At 40.1% G+C, this 24,999-nt stretch overlaps 1 protein-coding gene across 2 annotated transcripts in view; it reads left to right on the top strand.

Annotated features, from left to right (window-relative positions):
• Nucleotides 1-24,999, top strand: part of RAB2A (RAB2A, member RAS oncogene family) — a gene marked incomplete at both ends in the record, with an annotated part of 95,471 nt that overhangs the window by 26,321 nt on the left and 44,151 nt on the right. For both annotated transcript variants that reach the window (XM_080694658.1, XM_080694657.1), the window contains one exon: nt 11,369-11,436. In XM_080694658.1, coding sequence (XP_080550784.1) covers nt 11,369-11,436 — 68 coding nt within the window. The remainder of the gene's footprint in view (nt 1-11,368; nt 11,437-24,999) is intronic.

Genomic DNA, 24,999 nt, shown 5'->3' with positions numbered 1-24,999 from the left:
ATTACCTATTATTTTTAAAGTGATAAGATATACTGTTATTAGTATGCAGTTATAAAATCAAAATGAATAAGAACCGAAAAGTTTTAGATAGTCATACTGTCTTGAGGTTCAAGTTTAAAAATGATTATATTGCCGGGCGTGGTGGTGCACGCTTGTAATCCCCGCACTTGGGAGGCAGAGACAGGAGGATTGCGCAGGTTCAAAGCCAGCCACGTGCGCTGGCTTAGGAGACCCTGTTTCCAAATAAAAATGAAAAAAAAAAAAAAAAAGGTCTGGGAGAGTAGCCCGGAGGTAGAAGGGCTTCCAGGGAACCTCAGTACCACCCCCCCCCCAAAAATGTAAGTAAAAAGGGCAGTTGGAGGTCTAGTTACTCTTCAACTGATTGCTTAATGAATCTTCAGTCACTGCTTATTTTCTCTTGATATTAACTTGCCATTTACAGCATGTTGATTTTGTATGTGTTTTTAAAGTATAAAATCAAAGATAAAGCCTATTAATCTGATTATTTGGATCGATTAATAGTTTCGGTGGTAGAAATGTTGAAATTCTTAATTAACTACCGTAAATAAGAATATTCATATTGTTTTTATTTTGATAGTTTCAACTGTATACAATAATGCTGAGAGGACCAGATAATACTGTTTCATGCTGATCCTCATGACTTACTTTTATGAGCTTTGTTTTGTGTAGGATTTGCTCTTTGCTCAAAAGGTTTAGAACCTTGGCAAGTCAGTTTTAGGCATGATTCAGTCCTAAGACAACTAGTCAGTTGTACTTTATAAATGATACAAAATTTAAGTGTTCGTCCTTCTTATTGAGTCTTAAATATAAATTTTTGAGTTGTTTTGGCACACTCAGTGGAGAATGGGTCTGAGCCTGCTGTCAGAAATTGGCATAAGCTACACTTGTGAAAGGGAGATGAGGGAGCAGACCAAAAAGAGTTGTTTGGAAAATTGTAACTCATGTAACTGCCAACTGGCTTTGCTCTAGATTTGCTGATGGCAGACACTGGAAAAGAAAAGGCAAAAAGAAAAGAAAAGCCAAGGATCCTTTTCTCTTTCTCTGTCAGCCTGGGTTGACTGGCATTTTCTTTTACTCCAGCTCAGCCTATTGCCTGGCAAACCCACTGGTGGTCTGGCTTCTGAGCTCTGATAACTCTAGTTTCTAACTGTCTTCCCAGCCTAGGAAGGGTAGCAGCTCCCTGCTGTGACTAATCTCTGAGTTGATTCCTCATCTCTTCTTTAAATACTTAAGTGTAGTCTCTGTTTTTCTGGTCAGACCCTAACTAGATAGATAACCCACCTCTAGTCTTGACAGTTGGTTGTAAATATCAAAATCTACCTAACTTAGCTGAAGCCAAAGGAGAATATTAAAGTGTGTCCCACAGGAACTGAGGGAAAGAAGCAGAATCAGGGTGAGAACTCGTAAAGAAACACAAGTAATTCTTGCTCTCTGTTTCACATTCTTTCCTCCTTTTCTTTCATTCTTTCTTTATACCTGCTTCATTTTGCTCTCTCCCTATTAACCAGTGTTTTGGGTTTCCTTGTATCCATGATAAGGAACAACCATTACAATAGCTCCAAAGTTCATATCTCATTCAGGAGGGCAGAGATTCTTTTAAACTCAATTCCAAGTTCCCTGGGAAGAGAATTCAAATCTCAGCTGGGTTCAGGCCCGCTCACCCGTTTTATCAGCCCTGGCTGCAGGCCCAGACAGCATGGTTACTAAATTGGTAGTGATAGGTGGCAATTTGGGTGAATAATCACACATAGCTGCCACCCAAGTGCCCTGACACCTAGCTTTCTTACCAGTCATCACATTTTAACTTCTGCCTACTATAACGGTCACTTCTCCCAACTGACTCCCAAGTCACTGACTCCCAACTTCAGATTCTCCTCAGCCTGCCTTCTCATTCTCTCCTACTTTGTCCTAACACATGAATATAACATGTCCAATCAGATTTTAGCCTCTTCCTCTTCCCTGAATACTTAGTAATTTTTCATACCCTCAAACTTTTCTTCTCAGTACATGCTGATTGCTTGATGTCTCTTATTGAAGTTATTTCCTGACCAATTTTGCATGCCTCAAACTGTATCCCAAATTTATAGGAAATGAGATTTGTATACTTATGCATATGAGGAATTTTTGTTGACTGTAAAGAAAGATTTTTTTTTTTTTTTTGCAGTACCGGGGATAGAACCCAGGGCCATTCTACCTCCATGCTACACCCCCAGCCCTATTTTTTTTCTTTATTTTGAAACAGGTTCTTACTGAGTTGCAAAGGGCCTCACTAAGTAGCTGAGGCTGTCCATGAACCATGATCCTCCTGTCTCAGCCTCCCAAATGCTAGGATTACAAGTGTGTGCCACCACACCTAGCAAGAAAGAAATTTTTTAAATGCTGGAAAACACCCAATGTAGAATAACTTTATAGAACTCAGTTTCAACATGATGCCCAGTACCAACTTGAGTGGTAAATGGTGATGTCCATAGTAGGTCATGCTTGAGACATTCTTTGTCTATGATCAGGGTCATTACTCCTAAAAAGACAAAAGTAACTGGCCATGGTGGTGCACGCTTGTAATCCCTGCGCTTGGGAGGTGGAGTCAAGAGGATTGCGCAGGTTGGAAGCCAGCTGCGCTGGCTTAAGAGACCCTTTTTCCAAATAAAATATGAAATAGGTCTGGGAGTGTAGCTCAGAGATAGAAGGGTTCCATCCCCAGTACCACCAAACAAAACAAAACAAAACAAAAAAGACAGAGTAAATCTTACAGAGAATGGATATAGGCAAGCCCATCTTGTACCTGCTTTGTGTTCAGGGAAACTACATCCAATGGACTTTAAAAAGTAGATTATATTTTTCCTTATAACTATTAGAGAACATAGTCCAACTCTAAAAATAATAATTTCATTATTTCAAAAACACTAGCCACTAGAAATGTATCCCCCCCCACCCCGTACTAGGGATTGAACCCAGAGGCATTCTACTGCTGAGCTATACCCCCAGCCATATTTTTTATTTTTTATTTTGAAAAAAGATCTCACTAAGTATGGAGAGCCTCACTAAATAGCTGAGGTTGGCCTGTATTCTCCTGTCTCAGCCTCCCAAATACTGGGATTACAAGTGTGTGCCACCATGCCAGATTTCCTTTCTTAAACTGGGATTTTATTTCAGATTCTATAAATCAAATGCATATGTACTTAATAAATTCACTATGTAGATGCTGTTAGTCAAGAAATGTAAATGGCCTCAAATTAAAATGTTTCAGAAATTCATAATTTTTTCCAAAGCAAATGACTATTCAGGATCATAGAACTATTCTCAAAATATTAAGATGCTTACTGTTCACTGTTGATGTTGATAAGTACATTTTTTCCACAGCAGAGCACTTTAAGAAGTAAAGACTGACCCAGTTGTTCTTTCTGATACCCCTTCCTACCATTAACAGCTTAGGTAGTACACTCGGAATGTACATGTAGTACACTCAGACTGCATTCTAAGAAAGCAGGCCAGCAGAACAAGCAAAAAATGTTAATTACTGTTTCTACTTCTACATATGGCCCCTTTAACTTTTCTTTTTTTTTAAGGGTCTAGGGATGGAACCCAGGGACATTCAACCCCCAAGCTACACTCCCTGCCCTATTTTTTTAATCTTTATTTTGAAACAGGGTCTCACTAAGTTGCGGAGGGCCTCACTAAGTAGCTGAGGCTGTCCGTGAACTGCAATCCTCAGGTCTCAGCCTCCCGAATGCTGGGATTACAAACGTGTACCCCGTGCCCGGCTAACATTTTTTTGACACCCATCACAGCAGTTTATTTTTGAGACATAAAAATAGCAGATCATCAGCACATAATTTTAAAAGAATTGTTGGGCTGTTAGCTAAGATAGATGTAGACAGTATCTTGATTCTGCTGCATACTTGCCTTTGCCTGATGAATAGATGGTGACAAATTTAAAGGTTGGGTCATGACCAAGAAAGTATTATATAATAGAAAAGAAGAAATGAAAGATCATAAAAGTTTAGTAAGGACTATAAAATATTCCTTATACTTTATCTCAGTGGGAATTATAAAATATACATCAAAGAAGCCATTTATAAATGGCTTTTTGGACACATCATCAGTATCACGTGACAGCTTATTAAAGAATCTACTCAAAGACTATAGATGTGGTTCAGTGGCAGAATACTTGCCTAGCACACACAGGGCCCCAGGCTCAATTCGCAGTATGCACACGCGCGTACACACTCCTACTAATTAATGATGTGCATTTTAACAGAATCTCCCAAGTAATTCATATGTGCTATAAAGTTTGAGAAGTATTAGAACACTTTCTTTTAAATACTGATTATCCAGCTAGAAATACATTCTGTACCATCTGTCTGTCCACGTGCATGGACCCACACACATTTTGGTCTCCAGTTTCTTTCCTTCCTAATCTCCAGTGACTGCCTTCTCCCAACCTTAGCTATGTAGTCCCCCACAACAGCCAAGACATTTGTATTGCCAATATCAGGAGCCACTCTGGGATTTTACTTTCAGACAGCTGGCTTTTTGGTGCTCTCTCTCCCATCTTCTAGCTCACTCCCTGTAATTATGAATGCTAGCATTTTTTTATCCCATAGATCTATAATTCATTGATTGTACCATTGTTTTATTCTCACCCCCATTTGTCCTCTTATTTCCCTGCCTACCAACCTTTAACTCTAAATACTGTGTCATTATAAACCTATGTATGTACAATCCCTGCATACATCTCAGTTCTCTTGCTTCATCAAATTCTATAGCTAGCTGGGCGTGGTGGTGCACACTTGTAATCCCCGCGCTTGGGAGGCTGAGACAGGAGGATCACACAGGTCCAAAGCCGGCCTCAGCTACTTATTGAGGCTTTCAGCAACTTAGTGAGACCCTGTTTCCAAATAAAATATAAAATAGGTCTGGGAGTATAGACTGGAGGTAGAAAGCCTCTGGGTTCCACCCCCAGTACCACAAAAAAAAAATTTTTTCTATAGCTAAGTTATTTGTACTCCATGCCTGCATGTGTAAAAGGAGATGTGGCTGGAGAAAAACAGAGGAGCATGCTAACCAATCTGTTTTTAATTTGTTGGGCACTAATTTGAAGAGAAACTTTAATATTACCTGACACTTGTACTTTATTTCCAGCCCATTGTTCTCTGGTTTTTTTTGTAAAATTATATTGTACCTTCTTATTCTCCAAACATATAGCACCTTTCCTATTTTTACTGTCTGTTGATAACTTTGGTTTCTGTTTCCCTCAGAAAGTAAAGGCAAGTTACTTACCTTTAAATGCACAGAGGGCATTCTACCTCTGAGCTACACCCCCAGCCCTATTTTTTTTTATTATTCTTTATTTTGAAATAGGGTCTCACTGAGTTGCAAAGGGTCTCATTAAGTAGCTGCAGCTGTCATGAATCTGAGATCCTTCTGTCTCAGCCTCCCAAATGCTTGAATTACAAGCATGCGCCACCATTCCCTGCTAGAAGAGCTTTTTCTCAGGTTCCCACCACCACATAGACCTACCTAACCTACCTATGTTATGCCAATAACTTAGCCTTCTCCTGACTACTATAGAGAACTTTTAGCTCATAGCCAGAGCCTACTCATGGACACCTTAGCAATTCTTTTTTCTCTAAACCTCTTTAATTTTGCCCTTTTTGATGGCTGTTTTTCTTATTTTGATGCTGTTTTCCCCTTTTTTATGGTGTTTTTCTTACTTTACCTTTCAATCCCTTTCTCTCATTTTAGCAAAATTCCTCAGAATTGTCCATATTTTTAATCTTTAATTTCTTTCCACCTATACTTTCTTGAACCCACTACAGTCCCCACCATGTACCTATCCAGCTGCATATTCACCAGCTTTTCTCTTGGATGTCTAGTAGGCTTCTCTTGTAGGCATCTCAAACTTAATATGTCCTGAACTACCCACTTCTCTCACCCTTCATCTGGTATAGCTTTAAAATTTGTGGATCAGAAAGACGAGAAATAATTGTGATCTTAATTTTCAGGGTTTTGTTCCTGGGAATTGAATCCAGGGTCATTCTGCCTCTTGAGCTACACCCCCAGCCCTTTTTATTTTGAAATAAGGTCTCACTAAGTTATTGAAGCTGTCCTCGAACTTACAGTCCTCCTGTAAGCCTCTCAATTACTGAGATTACAGGCATGCTTTACCACACCTGAGTACTTTTTAGCTTTTTTAATTTTTGATGTGGCTGATGATTTTTGAATATTTAAGAATCACTTCTTTGTTCTTGACTTTTCTGTTACTTCTTTGTCCCTTCTGCTGGTTTTTTTTCTGCCAAATATATTGATAATTTTCTTTAGTTAACATATATATTTTATTTTTATAATTTTGTTTTGTTTTTGATGCTTGAGAGTTGAAACGAGGGGCATTCTACCTATGAGCTATACCCTTAGCCCTATTTTAGTTTTTATTTTGAAACAGGGCCTAAGTTTCGAAGGCTTGCTGCCAACCTGTGATCCTCCTGTCTCAGCCTCCCCATTACTGGGATTACAAATGTGTTCTACCACGACCAACATGATCTTAAATTTTTTGACAAAATTGCTAGAATTTCAAGTTGAGGACATTTATATATTTTTTCATTGTAATTTAATTTCCTCTAGTGTTTTACTATTAAATTTGGTGCTTGCTTTTTTGCTTCAGTAGAAAATTAAGGACATTACTTTTTATATGTAGTTTTCTTTTGTTTCTAGAGTTAGGAAAAATCAAGACATCTTCCCAGAAGTCTCCAACTTGAACTTCTGTGGTATCTAGGTAACAGCAGTAGGGGATAGAAGCCAGTACATCCCCACAATGGTCTAAGGAAGGTTGGACCTGGCTATTTGTTTAAATTCACCTCTGCTTTTTGCTTTGACATCACCCTCTTGTACCTAGCAGCCTGAAGGTTCTGGCCTTGGCATTATAAGAAGGCCTGAATATTCCTGCCCCAGCCTCTCCTGCAGGAGGTGCCACATTCTGTATCTCCACAATCTCCTGGCTCTTGACAGGTGTCCCTTTCTTACTGAAGCTGTCATTATTAGGCGGGATGTGGTTTTAGAAATTCTGTTGTATAATACGGAATAATAATATCTGACATACTAAATACTTGCTGTGTGTCAGACACTATTCTGTTTTCTGTGTAACAGCCCTTTTAATCTAAGAGATAAAACCTCATGAAGTAGGTATTGGAAATACCATTTAAGAGGTGAGGAAACTAAGACACGGGAAGGGTTCAATAACTTGCCCAGGGTCATACAAGTAGAAGGTATTGATGATGAGTGCTCAGTAAATGGTATAATTACTTTGTAAGGATGATAATAATCTTGAGACAATTAGAAAATGTGTATTTATATCCCAAGCATTTTGTTCCAGATATTTGGAAGTGAATAACCTGAATGAGAAAACTAAGCATCACTCTCTGACAGTGTCAGGTAAATGAGGTCTTGACTTTGGCTCCACTGATAATTTCTCTGGCTGCCAAATTGGCCATTAACTGAAAATGTATCTGGAAAAGAGTCTCGAGAGCATAGGGGATGATGGTTTAGCTTATAAAAAAAGATAAGGACATTTTTCTAAATGGGATTCTCACACTTAAGAGGAAAAAAGACTTAAAATGTTTAACAATCCAGAAAAGAAATGAGGTTTTGTCTTTTGTATTTGCTTCTGAGACTTACAGGATACTTTTGGTTTTAATATTTTCTTTTGCCTCATAAAACATAAGAGTAAGATCTATATTGGACCCAGTTAAGAGGTAAATGGGAAGAGCTAATTTTCTGAAGCTGAAATTGAAGGCTACTTTTGTTATGTTTGATAGGAAAATAAGTTATGGTTTTTCAGTAATCAATGCCTGTGAGGTTTTTTTTTTTTTTTTTGGTGGTGGTACTGGGGGTAGAACCCAGAGGCTTTCTACCTCTGGGCTATACTCCCAGACCTTTTTTATATTTTATTTGGAAACAGGGTCTCACTAAGTTGCTGAAAGCCTCACTAAGTAGCTGAGGCTGGCTTCTAACCCATGCAATACTCCTGTCTCAGCCTCCCAAGTGTGGGGATTACAAGCATGCGCCACCATGCCCGGCGAATTTTTCTTTTTGAAATGTGTATTTCTTACTACCATTTTCTACCTCACGTCTAAGAAATAATGTTGCATTACTGTATTATTTAGCTTTTTAACTGGTCATTACCTCTTTTTAAAAATAGTTCTCTGTCCTCACCCTATTGAGAAATGAAATTAAATCATCAATCATATAATACTTTCTTGCTTTCAAAACATTGATTTTCAAATGACTGGTTTTCTTAAAAATTGATATTTTTAGAGGTGCTTTTACCTACTTTGAATAAAGAGAAAAACATACTCGACTCAGTTAAGCAAAAGGGACTGTGCTAGGGTATCTGCAGTTGTCTCAGGAATTGGGCCTGGGAATGGGCAGAAAGAAAAATAGAATCAATCAATCTCTCTCTCTCTCTCTCTCTCTCTCTCTCTCTCTCTCTCTCTCATTTGTGAATGCAAACAATAGGTTCATAGGAAGGTTTCTGCTGCGTCAAGTACTTTGCTGACAAGAAGAATTTTCTCCTTTTAGATAGAAGTAGCTCTTTCAAAAAAATGTAATAAACCACTGATTTCTTTCCACGAGTGCTTTCATTTTTGTGCCATTGGTGGATGGTGGTTCTGTGTGTGTCCCCATTCAATGACTTAGAACAGATATGTATATCTGTATAGAGCTTAGTAGATATATGAACACTAATGGTTTTATGTTGTACAATTGCATAATTTTGCATCTTAATACTAGTACATTATGATTCCTGGTCTATTTTTCTCTTGGTTTCCAATATTTCTGAGCCTGAGAAACATGTATATCACCATTCGTTTCTTGGTACTGATTGTTTCTTAGGATGGAATAAGTATTAAAATCTAAATAGATTTTAGATTTTAGATGGGAGAGGATCTTTACCAGCCACCACTTGGATAGAGGGCTAATATCCAGAATATACAAAGATCTCAAAAGACTCTACACCAGCAAAACAAATAACCCAATCAAGAAATGGGCAACTGAACTGAATAGACACTTCACAAAAGAAGGGATACAGATGGCCAGTAGATATATAAAAAGATGTTCTACATCATTAGCCATCAGGGAGATGCAAATCAAAACTACGCTGAGATTCCTTCCAACCCCAATCAGAGTGGCAAGCATAAAGAAATCAAATAACAACAAATGCTGGTGAGGATGTGGGGAAAGAGGAGCTCTTTTACACTGTTGATGGGAGTGCAAACTATTTCAGCGGCTATGGAGATCAGTGTGGAGATTTCTTAGAAAACTGGGAATAGATCCACTATATGGTCCAGCTCTACCACTCCTGGGTATTTTTCAAAAGGGGTTGAAATCAAAGAACTACAGTAACATATGCATACCTATGTTCATAGTAGCACAATTTGTAATAGCCAAAATATGGAACCAACCTAGTTCTCCATCAACATATGAATGGATTGCAAAATTATGAGAAATACACACAATGGAATTCTATTCAGCTATAAAGAAGAACAAAATCATGCCATTCGCAAGATGTCTGGAGAACATTATGTTAAGTGCGATCAACCAAGTACAGAAAGCGAAGGGACAAAGGTTTTTCTCTAATATGCCCAAAGTAGGGAGCATTGTAGATACCATAGGGACTCCAGATACTGGAGGGGAAATCTCAGCAAAGCTAAAATGGAAGGATAGGAGAAGAAGAAGGCTGAGGTTGATTAATGGAGGAGCTACACCCGAATATATATGAATATAGCATAGCATGGTTGCCCTGGACACTCATTGTTGGGAGGGGAAAAGGGGTGGCACCAAGCACAGTCTAAATGTGTACAATTTCAATATGATTCACGTATAAATAAAATTAAAATTAAAAAAAATTAAAGACCACACCTAGTTTTATATCCTGAAAAGACAAATAATCTTTCTATCTCATACTTATCACAGTTGGAGGAATTATAGGGCATGCAGAAATGGAATTCTGACAGTAGGCAGTTTGCTTTTCCCTGGAAACTCAACTAAGCTATTTTTCTGCCAGGATAACGTAACATCTGGTTTCTGGAGACTATGCGTATTTTCCCTCCTTGATTCTAATCTAAATATTGATAGGACATACTTCATGCAGTAATGATTTGACATAAGTGATAGACTATTTTCAGAAGTCTCATCTGTTTGCTGTTATAAAATTATCTCCTATCTTTCTCCTGAGTAATACTTTTGCAAGAGTATTTTCTTAAACAGATGATAAATGCAAGTAAAAAAGACAAAGAAGTAAACTTTTAAGCACAAAGTCTATATTCCCTTTGACCTGTATAGTTCTGCTTTCTATAATGTCTTAAAATTGTAATAAGTCGGACAATGTATGCAGAAAGTTCATTTCAGCATTTACTATTTAGTGAAAACTTGGAAATGACCTAAATTCATAGCAATAGAGCACCCTTTTTTTGTGTGTGTGGTACTGGAGATGGAACCCAGGGGTTTTCTACCTCCAAGCTGTACTCCCAGCCCTGCATTTTATTCTTTATTTTGAAAAAGGGTCTCCCTGACTTGCAAAGGGTCTCACTAAGTAGCTAAGCATGTCTGTTACCTGTGATCTTCCTGTCTCAGCCTCCTAAATGTTGGGATTACAAGTGTGCACCGCCATACCCGGTTCATAGAACATCAATTTAGTAAATGATCTGTATGCAAAGGAATATTATACAGACAAAAGTAATGATAAAATTTTATGTGTATTGGTTTGCAAAGATGATTGTGATGTGGGATATTGTCTCCGACATATTAAATGAAAAGCAAATTACACAATAGCACTTATATTCTCCCATATGTGTATTTCTGCTTGTGTCAGTAATCACAGCAATGTCTGAAAGTATGTTTAAACTGGTTATAATCTTGTGAACAGATATGGAGATTTTTTCATAGTCTGGGAACCAGGATTATGATCTTGAAGTTTATTTACCTTTTAGTGATTTTTATACCATACTAATGTAATTTTAAATAGATTTTAATATTCAATAGTAATAATTATGGCTTTTGAATTACTTTTTAGTTGTTTTTGTTAAAGGCTTTAAAGCATAAAGACCACAGTTGGCTTCATGACATTGATTATGCCAGACCACAGTATTTTAATAATTTAAGTATACCTTTAACTTATATCTTATTAGCACCTCTGCCTTAGCTTATATATTTTATAAGAACAGTAACTGTTAAAGATGATCTATATATTGCATAGCATAGTGCATCCTGGAAATAAACATTCTACATTTTAATCCTTGAACGTGAAATATAATTCAGCTAGATTACTTGACAAATCATTTTCTGTTCTATTCAGGTGTAGAGTTCGGTGCTCGAATGATAACAATTGATGGAAAACAGATAAAGCTTCAGATATGGGACACGGTAAGTATAGCAGAAGTACACTATGTGACTTAAATAAAGTTAATTTATTAAAGTACATTGTATGCTTGTTTTGTTTAGTGTTATTTATGCCTGTTACACTTTTGTAGACACTAAAATCCTGTAGTTATGGAATCAAATGTGGTGCTAAAAGAGGTTGTTTTTTCTTATGCAGGTGTAGCCTCAGGCATTGGGTGTTGGTGAACACATCTGAATCAATGTTCAGGCTGTTTAGTCTAAATGGAAGTGCTCTAGAAACTGTACTTTTAAGAAAAATATCAGCATGTCTAAAGTATATGTATGAACTAAAATAATATTAGTACCATAGGATAATTTACCTTGACAACTTTAAATTTGATTTAGTCCGCTTTCGAAGATGGCAGATCCAGGCCTGCCAAGGACAACGGAGGTCACTGCACTGCGGCGCTTCCTCAGCCCCTCTTCCCTGCCTCCGAGCCCTTCAATAAAGTGACTTGAACCGGAAAAAAATTTTTATTTAGTCCCAAACTCTTGAAGGAAGCCATCTTGTTCCTAATCCAATATCCTAATTTTGTCATTTATCCCTGTTTATTGAGTATCTGTTACATGTCATGCAGTGTAGTTTTTTGTTTTTTGATTTTTGGTGTTTTTTGTTTGTTTGCTGTACTGGGGATAGAACCCAGGGACATTCTACCTCTGAGCTACACCTCCTGCCCTATTTTTTATTCTTTATTTTTGAAATAGGGACGTACTAAGTTTCAGAGGGTTGTGGGGGTTTTGGAAGTTTGTTTTTGGGGGGGTTGGTGTTTTTAAATTTTTTTGGTGGTGAAACCCAGGGGCTTTCTACCTCCAGGCTATACTCACACACCTATTTTATACTTTATTTGGAAACATACTTTATTTGGAAACAGGGTCTCACTAAGTTGCTGAGAGCCTCCCTAAGTAGCTGAGGCTGGCTTCGAACCTGTGCGATCCTCCTGTCTCAGCATCCCAAGCACAGGGATTACAATCGTGTGCCACTACGCCTGTCTCAGAGGGTCTTACTAAGTAGTAGTTTTTTGTTTTTGTTTTTGTTTTCCCCCTATGTGTCCTACAGTTGTCTCTAGTTGGTAAACCCTGCTTCTCCATACTTTAACAGTTTCTTAGAGGTTTCCTCCCTGAGCTTACAGCATGTCAACCTCCCCCCCCCCTTTTTTTTTTTTGTGGTGGTACTGGGGGTGAAACCCAGAGGCTTTCTACCTCCGGGATATACTCCCAGACCTATTTTATGCTTTATTTGGAAACAGAGTCTCGCTAAGTTGCTGAGAGCCTAAGTAGCTGAGGCTGGCTTCGAACCTGTGTGATCCTGTCTCAGCCTCCCAAGCTCTGGGGTTACAAGTGTGCCCAGGTCCGGCTGAGTGTGTGTGTGTGTGTGTGTGTGTGTGTGTGTGTGTGTGTGTGTACTAGGGATTGAGCCCAGAGGTCCGGCTGTGTGTGTGTGTGTGTGTGTGTGTGTGTGTGTGGTGTGTGTGTTACTAGGGATTGAGCCCAGGGGTATTATACCTCCGAGCTGTACTGCCAGCCCTATTTTTTATTCTTTATTTCAAAACAGGGTCTCAGTAAGTAGCTCAGGGTCTCCATAAGTACCTGAAGCTGACCATGAACCTGTGATCCTCTTGTCTCAGCCTCCCAAGTACTGGGATTATAAGTGTGTTCCACCATGCCTGGCTTTCAAAACATTTTTGGTTTATATTCTTTCAGGCAACTTGATTTAAAATGTCATGGGAAAGAGAAATAAAATATACCAATTATTTTCTTTTTGAGAGTTTTAAAATTAGGTTCTCCAACCAAAAGCAAGTATTTGCTACTTCTGTATTAATAGCTTCTAATTTTAAAAAAAACATGTTTTTTCTAGAACTAATCTACATAAACTAGTTAATAACCTGAAATATGCACATTATTTATTGTAGTGTGAATCAGAATGTCTACTAAACATGTTTTACCTGCATTAAGTACGTAAATGCTTGCTTTGCTTCAAATGTCTCTTTTCACTTACCATTTAAGGCACATTAGGTATCAGCTCTTTTCTGAGGCCTTTCTGACTCCCATGAGAAGGACTTACTCTTCCCACAGTATTTCATGTGCATTTTATTATAGCTCCAATGCCATTGTCATCTTATTTTTTGTTTGTTTGTTTACCTATTCATCATCCTCAGTGAGCATTTTAAGAGAAGGAACCAACTGTCTTACTCAGTCTTGCTTGTTGTGATTTTAGCTCAGTGACTGAAACAGTTGCAAATTTAACTGAAGTAATAAGTAGAGAATCTCATCTATGCATCTTATAGTTTTTGGGGGGTTTTGTTTGCAAAACTAGGGGTTGAAGCCAGGGGCATTATACCTCTGAGCTACACCCCCAGCCCTGTTTTTTTATTCTTTACTTTGAAACAGGGTCTCACTAAGTTTTGAAGGGCCTTGCTAATAAGGCTGGCCATGAACCTGCAACCATCCTGTCTCAGCCTCCCAAGTACTGGGATTACAAGCCTGAGCCACCATGCCCAGTGATGCATCTAGTAGTATTACTGGTTGTGGTCAATAAATATCTTACAGTATTACTGGTTGTGGTCAATAAATATCTTGTACCAAAGCAGCTGGGTTGTTTTGTTTTGTTTTCTTTGCAGGTCTGGGATGGAACTCAGGGGCATTCAACCTCCGAGCTACACCCCCTGCCCCATTTTTTATTCTTTATTTTGAAACAGGGTCTCACTAAGTTGCAGAGGACCTCACTAAGTAGCTGAGGCATCCACGAACCATGATCCTCAGGTCTCAACCTCCCGAATGCTAGGATTACAAGCGTGCACCACCACACCTGGCTCAAAGTAGCTGTTTTTAAAAAGGAAAAGATTAATGTAGTAGTGATAGTTGTATTTTAGATGCAAATCACCTCATTGTATATAGTTTATTCTAATTTATTCCATTTTTTTTCTGTGCTTAACATGTTCCCTTAAATAATCTTGTTTTGTTTGGGGAAACTTTAGTAAGCCATTCATTCCATGGTTATCTTTTTTTTTGTATGTTAACTAGTCATGCCTTCTTTGATGAGAGCTCTGCACCCCACCTGTCAGCTGATTTTCTTACATGGCAGAGATCTTTCAGATGAAATCTAAGCCCAGTACAGTGGTGCATGCTTGTAATCTCAGTATTTGGGAAGCTGAGACAGGAGGATCACAGGTTTGCATCCAGCCTCAACTACTTAGTGAGGCCCTCCACAACTTAGTGAGAACTTGTTTCAAAATAAAGAATAAAAAGTAGCCAAGCTTGGTGGCCCACACTTTAATCTCAGCATTCCAGAGGTTGAGACCAGGGGATTGTGGTTCAGGGACTACCTCAGCTACTTAGGCCCTCACAACTTAGTGAGGCCCTGTTTCAAAATAAAAAGTAAAAATTAGGGCAGGGGCTGTAGCTCAGAGTTTGAATGCCCCTGGGTTCTAGACCTGCAAAATAAAATAAAATAATAAAAAGTAAAGCTGAAATGTAGCCTGGAGATAGAATGTCCTTGGGTTCAGTCCCTAGAACTGGGGGGGGGGGGGGGGCTAAAAGATAAAATAGTTGTTTATGCAATTATGAAAAGAAGAAACCCCTGTTTGTACTTCCTCCAAGAGAGCAGAGGCCTAGTTCTTGACTTGGGTACCTTTGAAAACATCATAAATCCTAAGAAGGAATTTCAGAGTTCCTGGCATACAGAGCATTAGGAGCCAATGGCCTGTTTTAGATTTAACGAACTGAAAAAATTGTGCTAACATTTCTTTTGACATTTGTTTCTTCAGCCTTACAGATTCTCCTCTTACTTTCATTGGTTTTCTTTTATATCTAACTTCCAAAACTCTTCAGTGAATATAACAAGATTAAAGTTGGTTTCACGCTTTATATCTAAGTGAAACAGTTTTCCATAATGTAAATGTTTTGCAGTGTATGTATACATTATTACATTTTTAGTAGTGAGAGTTGTGTCTGTCCTGACCTAGGACATTTTCAGAACCATCCTAGAGTCCTCTAAGGAAAATTAGCTAAATGTTATTGTTTCATCAATCTTAAATTAATACCCTTGCTCTGTGGCCAAGTTACAATATCTTAGGATATGTGTCATTCGTTGTTTATCCATTTTCACTTCACACTTGATCTTAGCCAAAAGGCCAAGAAGCGATATATCCATTTTCACTTAACCAAAAATTTTAAAATAAGGCCAGATATGGCGCATGCTTGTAATCCCAGCATTCACGAGGCTGAGACATGAGGATCTGGGTTCGTGGGCAGCCTCAGCTACTTAGGCCTTTCACAACTCAGTGCGACCCCGTTTCAAAAAGTAAAAATACTAATAAATAGGACTGGGGGTGTAACTCAGAGGTATAATGCCCCTGGGTTCCACCCACAGTACTGCAAAAAAAAAAAATAAAATAATAATAATAATAATAATTTAAGTTTTCCTTTGCAAAATTTTACATCTACCATCTTGTCTTTTTCTTTTTCCTTCATCTCCTCTTTCCTCCTCCCCTTCCTTCTCCTTTTCCTTTTTCCACAGCAAGAATAGTTCCCAGCAGATGGCTCCTTCAATGCCCTAAGGCCATCAGTCAGTTTCACAGCTGGGAGCAATGATAAAAGTCTATCAGTTGCCTCCTGTTAAGCACTGTTTGGGGGCCCAGTAATAAGTGATTTTTCTTTTTTAATCAAAAGCAGAAGCCAAATATGCACTTTGTTCTTGGTCACTGATTGTTGGAAGGGGGCAGAGGAATGCTGTTCTTCTTGTTAGACTTTAGCCAGCCTTTACCCAACCTACTATACTCCTACTCATCTTTTGCCATTTATTCCTTTTTCAGTTGCTTCCCCAGCACAACCAAATAAACTTAACACGTTTCAGTTAAATATATCTGTTCAGTCTTCCTATATTTTTATCTTAGATTTACAAATATTTTCTCAAGAGTGAAATAATTGACAAAGTATTTAAGAAGTGAAGCCAGACACAGTGCTGTACACCTGTAATTTCAGTACTAGGGAGGCTGAGGCAGGAGGATCTCAGTTTGAGGAGTTCATAGAACTTAACAAGACCTTGCTTCAAAATAAAAAAGAGCTGGGAATCTAGCTCAGAGGTAGAATACCCTGGATTTAATCATTAGTAGCATAAAACCTGAATATTATTTTGTTTCAGTGTATCATTAAAGATGGATGACCAGAATGCAGTAGGGCCAGGGAAGAGATGCCTAGAACTCAGAGCGGGAAAACAGCCCTGCCTGGCCTTGTGGTGCTCTGCTCCCTTCACACTCCACCCCACCCCAGCCCACTGAGAGGCTTTTGAGGTCCAACTCTTACAGCCCTCAATTTTTTTTAAAGCATTAAACATGTGCTATTCTTTGTAGTTATTTTCAACCCTTGTTTTTCTTTCAGGATCTGATTTAGTTTCTAAAGGAGACGCCTTTATAAAGCTCAGAATTAGTCTGGTTTTACATTTTTACCATTCTTGCTGTGAACACTGAGGCAGTGTAAAAATTAGTTTGGTTCTGTAAAGTGATTGTCACCCAAAGCAGATGTCTTGTTGATGCATGTAGATTTCAAAATTTTAACTCAAGTCATAACAGTTCCTTGATCATAGGTCTAAACTTTAAAATTGAATCTGATTATTAAAGTGCTTGATGTAATGCTTAGGCAACTGACAGCTTATTTGGCTATTTAGGATTTTTTCTCTTTTTTGGTTTTTATCTGTGTTCTATAAAGCTGAAATTTTTAGATAAATAGCAATTTAAAAGAAATACTATAATGTTGATTCTTACAAATCTTAATTTTGTCTTTATTGGCTCTTCAGTGTCTATTATAAATACATTTCAGTACTCTGAGTTAAGTCCTCAAGGAGAACAAAAGAGGAAGTATTTGAGCCAGTATGTTCACTTTTATCTAATCAATACTCTTAAGACCATAAGACCACATAAAAGTGCTTTTGGATTTGTCAGGAGAAAAAAGATAATTGCCGGGTATGGTGGCGCACGCTTGTAATCCCCGCGCTTGGGAGGCAGAGACAGGAGGATCGCGCTTGTTCGAAGCCAGCTTCGTTGGTTTAAGAGACCCTGTTTCCAAATACAAATATAAAATAGGTCTGGGAGAGTAGCCCAGAGGTAGAAGAGCTTTCAGGAACCCCAATACCACCAAAAAAAGAAAGAAAAAGAAAAAGGATAATTGTGGACTATAGTAGACATGCTTCCTAGTTTTGCGGAAAATACAGGGTTTTAAACTGGTCCCTAGGCCGAGCATGTTGGTGAATGCTTGTAATCCCAGGGTTTGGGAGGCTGAGACAGGAGGATCGCACAGGTTCAAGGCCAGCCTCAGCTACTTAGTGAGGCTCTCAGCAACTTAGTGAGACCCTGTTTCCAAATAAAGTATAAAATAGGTGTGTGAGTATAGCCTGGAGGTAGAAAACCCCTTGGGTTCCAAAAAAAAAAAAAAAAAAACTTGTCCCTTAGGAAACAGAAATTGGACAAGTGGAGGGAGGAGGAAATAGTTTTTTGGGTAGGGAGTTAAGGACCAGACACAAAAGCAGTAATATTTAGACTAAAGGTAAAATTATCAGAAGGAAAAAATTAACTATATGAACAAAACATTTAATGAAAAGGAAAAAAATTCTTATAGACCAATATAGAACAGATTCTTGAGCTCACAACTTTAATTCAAGTTAGAGATTTTTGAGCAATAGCTACTTCAAGGAAAAGTAGCTAAGATTGCCACCAGTAGCCAGCCTGGTTACTATAAAACTTGGTATTGACAGACTCAGACACGTGGGAAAGCTATTTTGGGGGAATCTTTATTTGGCTATTGGAAGTAAGTTTTAAATGGCACAGAAGAACAAGTTTATTTAATTTAGCAACACTCATAAGGAAAATTAAGGTCTATAAGACTTCTTTTGCACAAATGTACTGATTTTGATTTAAGTTGTACACATCACTAAAAATGAGTGTGTCCATTAACTCTTAAAGCTGACTTACTGCTTACTTGTGTGTATATCTGAGTATTTTGCTGCTTTTTTTTTCCCTATAAACCAAACAAGTTGTCTTTTTTTTTATTCTTTTTGCAGGTCTGGGGATGGAACCCTGGGACATTCGACCTCTGAGCTATACCCATTGTCCTACATTTTATTCTTTATTTTGAATCAGGGTCTCACTAAGTTGCAGAGGGCCTCACTAAGTAGCTGAGGCTGACCACAAACCGTGATCCTCCTGTCTCACCCTCCCAAATGCTGGGATTACAAACGTGGGCCACCACACCTGGTTCAAACAGTTGTCTTGAGAGCTGATGGAAACCCATGGTCCATTCTGGGCACCTGTCACCCAGATTTATTTGCTTTCTGGTGCTGTTCACTTGTCACTCCCATTTTCATTTAATGCATTTTCCTTCTGTGTCCTGAGCTACCGCAAAGAATCCCAGACTAATAAGAATTCTGTCCCAGACTAATAAGAATTCTGTCCTGTTTCAAGCTTCTAAAATCCCTCTTTAGCCTGCCGAGGGGTTAGGCCGGTGCTGGGGCCAGTGAGGCCGGCATCGGAGCCTGCCTTGAGGCATGACCAGTGCTGGGGCCTCCAAATCCGGGATCGGAGCCTGCCAAGGGGTTAGGCCGGAGCTGGGGCCAGCGAGGCCGGCATCGGAGCCTGCCTTGAGGCAAGGCCGGTACTGGGGCCTCTGAGGCCGGGATCGGAGCCTGCCGAGGGGTTAGGCCGCTGCTGGGGCCAGTGAGGCCGGCATTGGAGCCTGCCGTGAGGCAAGGCCGGTACTGGGGCCTCCGAGGCCAGGATAAGAGCCTGCCAAGGGGTTAGGCCGGTGCTGGGGCCAGCGAGGCCGGCATCGGAGCCTGCCTTGAGGCAAGGCCGGTACTGGGGCCTCGAGGCCAGGATAAGAGCCTGCCGAGGGGTTAGGCCGGTGCTGGGGCCAGCGAGGCCAGCATCGGAGCCTGCCGTGAGGCAAGGCCGGTACTGGGGCCTCCGAGGCCAGGATAAGAGCCTGCCGAGGGGTTAGGCCGGTGCTGGGGCCAGCGAGGCCGGCATCGGAGCCTGCCTTGAGGCATGACCAGTGCTGGGGCCTCCGAGGCCGGGATCAGAGCCTGCCAAGGGGTTAGGCCGGTGCTGGGGCCAGTGAGGCCGGCATCGGAGCCTGCCGTGAGGCAAGGCCGGTACCGGGGCCTCCGAGGCCAGGATAAGAGCCTGTCGAGGGTTTAGGCCGGTGCTGGGGCCAGCGAGGCCGGCATCGGAGCCTGCCGTGAGGCATGACTAGTGTTGGGGCCTCCGAGGCCGGGATCGAAGCCTGCCGAGGGGTTAGGCTGATGCTGGGGCCAGTGAGGCCGGCATCGGAGCCTGCCTTGAGGCAAGGCCGGTACTGGGGCCTCCAAATCCGTGATCGGAGCCTGCCAAGGGGTTAGGCCGGTGCTGGGGCCAGCGAGGCCGGCATCGGAGCCTGCCTTGAGGCAAGGCTGGTACTGGGGCCTCTGAGGCCAGGATAAGAGCCTGCCGAGGGGTTAGGCCGGTGCTGGGGCCAGCGAGGCCGGCATCGGAGCCTGCCTTGAGGCATGACCAGTGCTGGGGCCTCCGAGGCCGGGATCGGAGCCTGCCGAGGGGTTAGGCTGGTGATGGGGCCAACGAGGCCGGCATTGGAGCCTGCCATGAGGCTAGGCCGGTGCTGGGGCCTCCGAGGCCGGGATTGAAATCCTGCCAAGGGGTTAGACCGGTGCAGGGGCCAATGGCCAGCATGGGAGCCTGGCGTGAGGCAAGTTCACTCCTGCGGCCTCCAAGGTCGGGACCAAAGCCAGCTTAGGGGTTAGACCGGTTCAGGGGCCAGCGAGACCAGAACTGGGGCCTCCCATGAGTCAAGGCCGCTGCTTGAGCCAGCGAGGTCTGGATCAGTCCACTGAGTAGCCAGGCCACTACTGGGACCATCAAGAGTGGGATTGGTACTTGCAACGCAGCATGCACAGAGAAATATCGCAGAAAATATAAATCAGACGCTTCTCTTAATCAGCAATAACTAGGAGGAAAAGGGCAACAGGAAGAGGTTGAGCTATAGAAAGGGCCCTATAGTGAAGCAACTAATGTGACCAATCAGAGGGTATGTAATACTGGAGGACGGAGCCTCTTTAAAACACAGGAGGTACATAAACAAATGTATCAAAGTAAATCACCAAAGAAGCATGGGATGGAGAGAGGGGGAGGGAATGGGATGGGGGCCGGATGAGGGCTAATTGGATGATGTGTGCTTGTATATCCTCTCAAGTCTTGTACTCCAATGTGATTGATATATGACTACAATGCACCAATTTAAAAAATTAATTAATTAAAAAAAATAAAACTTACACCCTTCAATAAAAAATTAAAATAAAATAAAATAAAATCCCTCTTTAAGCAACACTTAATGGTAAAGAAGATCAAATACAACACCTATATTTCCTAAGTTAACTTTTTTTTTTTTTTTTTCAGTACTGGGGATTGAACCCAGAGGCATTCTACCTCCCAGCTATACCCTCAGCCTTATTTTTTATTATTATTTTGAAACAAGGTCTCACTAAGTTGTGAAGGGCCTTGCTAAGTAGCTGAGGCTGGCCACAAATCTGCCATCCTCCTGTCTTAGCCTCCAAGCACTGGAATTACAAGCATGTGCCACCATGATGTCTGGCTTCCTAAGCTAATATCCTTTGTCACAATATAGAGCAGTCAAAATTTAGACAAAATATTAAAGAATTCTTTTTAAACTAGATTATTTTACTTTAGTTTGATCAAGAAAGTTAACCATTTGACTTGCTTAATGCAGTTAGTTTGCATGACAGTTTTTATATTTAATGAATGCAGCCACATGCTAATGCACTTGATGTGAATGTGCAAGGCCCTGAGTTTGATCCTCAGAACAACAAACAAACTATAGTCAAAAGTTGTATAAAACAAAACTTGGTGGCGCATGCTTGTAATCCCTGTGCTTGGGAAGAGGAGATAGAAGGATCGCGCAGGTTCGAAGCCAGCCGCGCTGGCTTAAGAGATCCTGTTTCCAAATAAAAATATTAAAAAATAGATCTGGGATTGTAGCCCAGAAGTAGAAGGGTTTCCAGGAACCCCAGTACCCCCCCCACACACACACACAAATGCTGTATAAAACACTTTATTGGATGAGATTTATCTTGAGGCTGTCTATATCATTACCAGAGATCAGATCAGAGTGTATATTAGTTTTCATGCAAGTCAAGTCTCAAAAATTAGGAAATTATTCTGAATACAGATTTCATTTATTATAAAACAATCATAATGTTTTAAGAAACACAGCTACATTCATAATCATAATGGACAAAATCCAGATTCAATGGACTTAGTATAAAATGGTACATTGTATAGTTACATATTGGAACATTTTTTTTGTTCTCTGTAAAACAATTCAAGAGGAGTAGGAATGGTTTATAGAAGTTTGCATTTCTGCTGAGGGTAGTGGTGCACACCTGTAATACCAGTAGTTGGGAGGCTGAGACCAGAGGGAGGATCACAGGTTCAAGGCCAGCCTCAGCAACTTAGCAAGGCCCTCAGATACTTAGTAAAACCCTGTTTCAAAATAACAAAAATAGAGCTAGATGTGAGCTCAGATAGACAGTCCCTAGTACCACACACATACATTCACAGTTAACCAGAAGTTAACAATAGAAGTTTGCATTTACCTTTTACTGTTTCATAGTATATTATTTAAACTGTGAACAATGAAGTTTAGTATTTTTACCTCCAGAGTAGTCTTTTCTAGCAATGTGCTCACTTTATTCTTAACACAGTGTTCCCAGGAGATTATGGGGGGGGGGGGGTACAGGGATGGAACCCAGGGGCATTTACCTTCAAGCTACACTTCCTGCCCTATTTCTTAGTCTTTTTTTTTTTTTTTTTTTTTTTTGAAACAGGGTCTCACTGAGTTGCAAAGGGCCTCACTAAGTAGCTGAGGCTGTCTGCAAATCGCTGTCCTCCTGTCTCAGTCTCCCGAATGCTGGGATTACAAGCATGAGCCACCATGCTAGCGCTCCCAGGAGACCTTTGTTTGTTTTGTTTTGTTATTTTAGTACTAAAGGTTGAACCCAGAGGCATTCTACCTCCAAGCTACACCCCCAAACCCATTTTACTTTGAAACAGATCGCCCTAAGTTACTAAGGCAGCCCTCAAACTTGGACTCCTCTTGTTTCAGCCTCCCAAGTACTGGGATTAGAGGTGTGCACACCATGCCCAGGTAGTAGACTGTTTTAAAGGACTTTTACTTGATGGTTAGCTTTGAAAGATGGAAGAGCTTTAACCATGATTTTTATATTGAATTTATAAAATGAGTCTTTTAAAGATCTAGTCCTGCCAGTCATGGTGTCACACGCTTGTAATCCCAGCATTTGGGAAACTGAGACAAGAGGATCGTGATTCACAGACAGCCTCAGCTACTTAGTGAGGCCCTTTGCAACTCAGTGAGACTCTGTTTCCAAATAAAGAATAAAAAATAAGGTTCGGGGTGTAACTCAGAGGTAGAATGCTCCTGGGTTCCACCCCCAGTACCATTAAAAAAAAAAAAAATTCCTTAGTTTTTCCGTGAGAAGCAATTAGAGAAGAAATTCCACTATCATATCATTTCCATTTTGAAATATGTGTTTGTGTTTTCTGGGGATTGAACCCAAAGACATTCTACCTCTAAACTATATACCCCCAGTCATTTTATTTATTCATTTATTTATTTTTGTGGTGCAGGGGGTGGAACCCCAGGGGCCTTAGTTCTGCTTCTGGGCTATACTCCCAGACCCACTTTATATTTTATTTGGAAACAGGGTCTCACTAAGTTGCTGAAAGCCTCACTAAGTAGCTGAGACTGGCTTCCAACCTGTGCGATCCTCCTGTTTTAGCCTCCCAACCACTGGGATTACAAGTGTACACCACCACGCCAGGCTTATATTTTTTATTTTGAAACAGGGTTTCTCAAGTTCTTGAATTTCAGACATGCACCACCACTCCTGGCTTTAACTTATATTTTATTTATTTATTTGTGTGTGTGGGGGGGTTATATTTACATTGGAAGATCAGAACTCTCAATATGAACCTGCATACTTTTCAAGTTAGCAGATTTTTTAGTTTATTTTTTTGTAGCGGGGATGGAACCCAGGGGCTTTCTACCTCTGGGCTATACTCCCAGACCTATTTTATATTTTATTTGGAAACAGGGTCTCACTAAATTGCTAAGAGCCTCACTATTTAAATAGCTGAGGCTGGCTTTGAACCTGCGCGATCCTCCTGTCTCAACCTCCCAAAGTACTGGGATTACAAGTGTGCGCCACCATGCCCAGCTAAGTTAGCAGATTTTAAATATAAAAGTTGTTAAAAACTGACTTTGTTTACCTAAATAAAATACTTATTTTCTTCTTAAAGGTAGAAAATAAGTGATTAATTTAAATTTGAATTTTGATAGCTATCTTTTTAACTCAGGCAATAGTTCTATTATCAGTCTTTCTTAAAATATAGAATGTTACTACCACAAGTTAGAGAAATTACTTAATTTTGTATAATTTCTGTTGTCTGTTTCACAAATGGATGCTTCCTATAGCCTTTTGACAAGCATTGTATATCAAATACAGAGAAAATTGATGATATGTGGGGGGGGATTATATAAATTAAATTCATAACCATTTTCTGTTTTTCATAATAAAATGATTGCTCAAAGAATTTCATCTTATGACTGTTGAAAGCTCATTGCAGTTTATGATATGACTGATAAAAATCTGCATCCTTGGCCTTCCAACAACCTTTCCACCAGCAGATGGTGGGCGTAAAGATGTCATTCATCATTTATTTACAATGGGCTTTATTTATTCTAGTGTCAACAGCTGCCCCAGGGAGGAGTGGGTTATTGAATTCAAATGTGAGGCTCTGGGTTATTTGCTTCCTTTCAAATTTGTCTTCAGAGCTTAGTTGCTAGGAGTCCATTCTGTATTCTAATAATGATTCATGTATTGTGAAGCCATTCAGTAAATTGGGTTGTCAGGGATTGCCAAAAAGGGTTAGGGGTCTTCTTTGGAGTAGGGGAGTAAAGTTTGCAGGAAAGGCTGCATGTACATACCAGTAACAGCAGCAGTGGTATTATGCAACTTTTTCCTAATATTGGGGAAGTTTTCTTCCCCCTTTCTGCTTAGACCCTCTGTAGAAGTAATATAAAAATGTAAAGGACAAGATTTTGGTTTTTGTTTTTGCAGTATTGGGGATTGAATCCCAGGGGCATTCTACCTCTGAGCTACATCCCCAGCTCTATTTTTTATTCTTTATTTTGAAACAGGGTCTCACTAAATTGCAGAGGGCCTCACAGAGTAGCTGAAGCTATCTGCGAACTTGTGATCCTTCTGTCTCAGCTTCCCAAGTACTGGGATTACAAGTGTGTGCGACCATGCCCGGCCAGACACTTTTTTTTTTTTTCCTACCTCTGGGATATACTCCCAGACCTATTTTATACTTTATTTGGGAACAGGGTCTTACTAAGTAGCTGAGGCTGGCTTCGAGCCTGTGCGATCCTCCTGTCTCCGCCTTCTAAGCACTGGGATTACAAGCA

Source organism: Muscardinus avellanarius (genome assembly GCF_963383645.1).
Source record: "Muscardinus avellanarius genome assembly, chromosome: 4".
NCBI lineage: Eukaryota > Metazoa > Chordata > Mammalia > Rodentia > Gliridae > Muscardinus > Muscardinus avellanarius.
The sequence above is the reverse complement of the archived record's forward strand: the minus strand, read 5'-3'. Positions and strand labels throughout refer to the sequence as shown.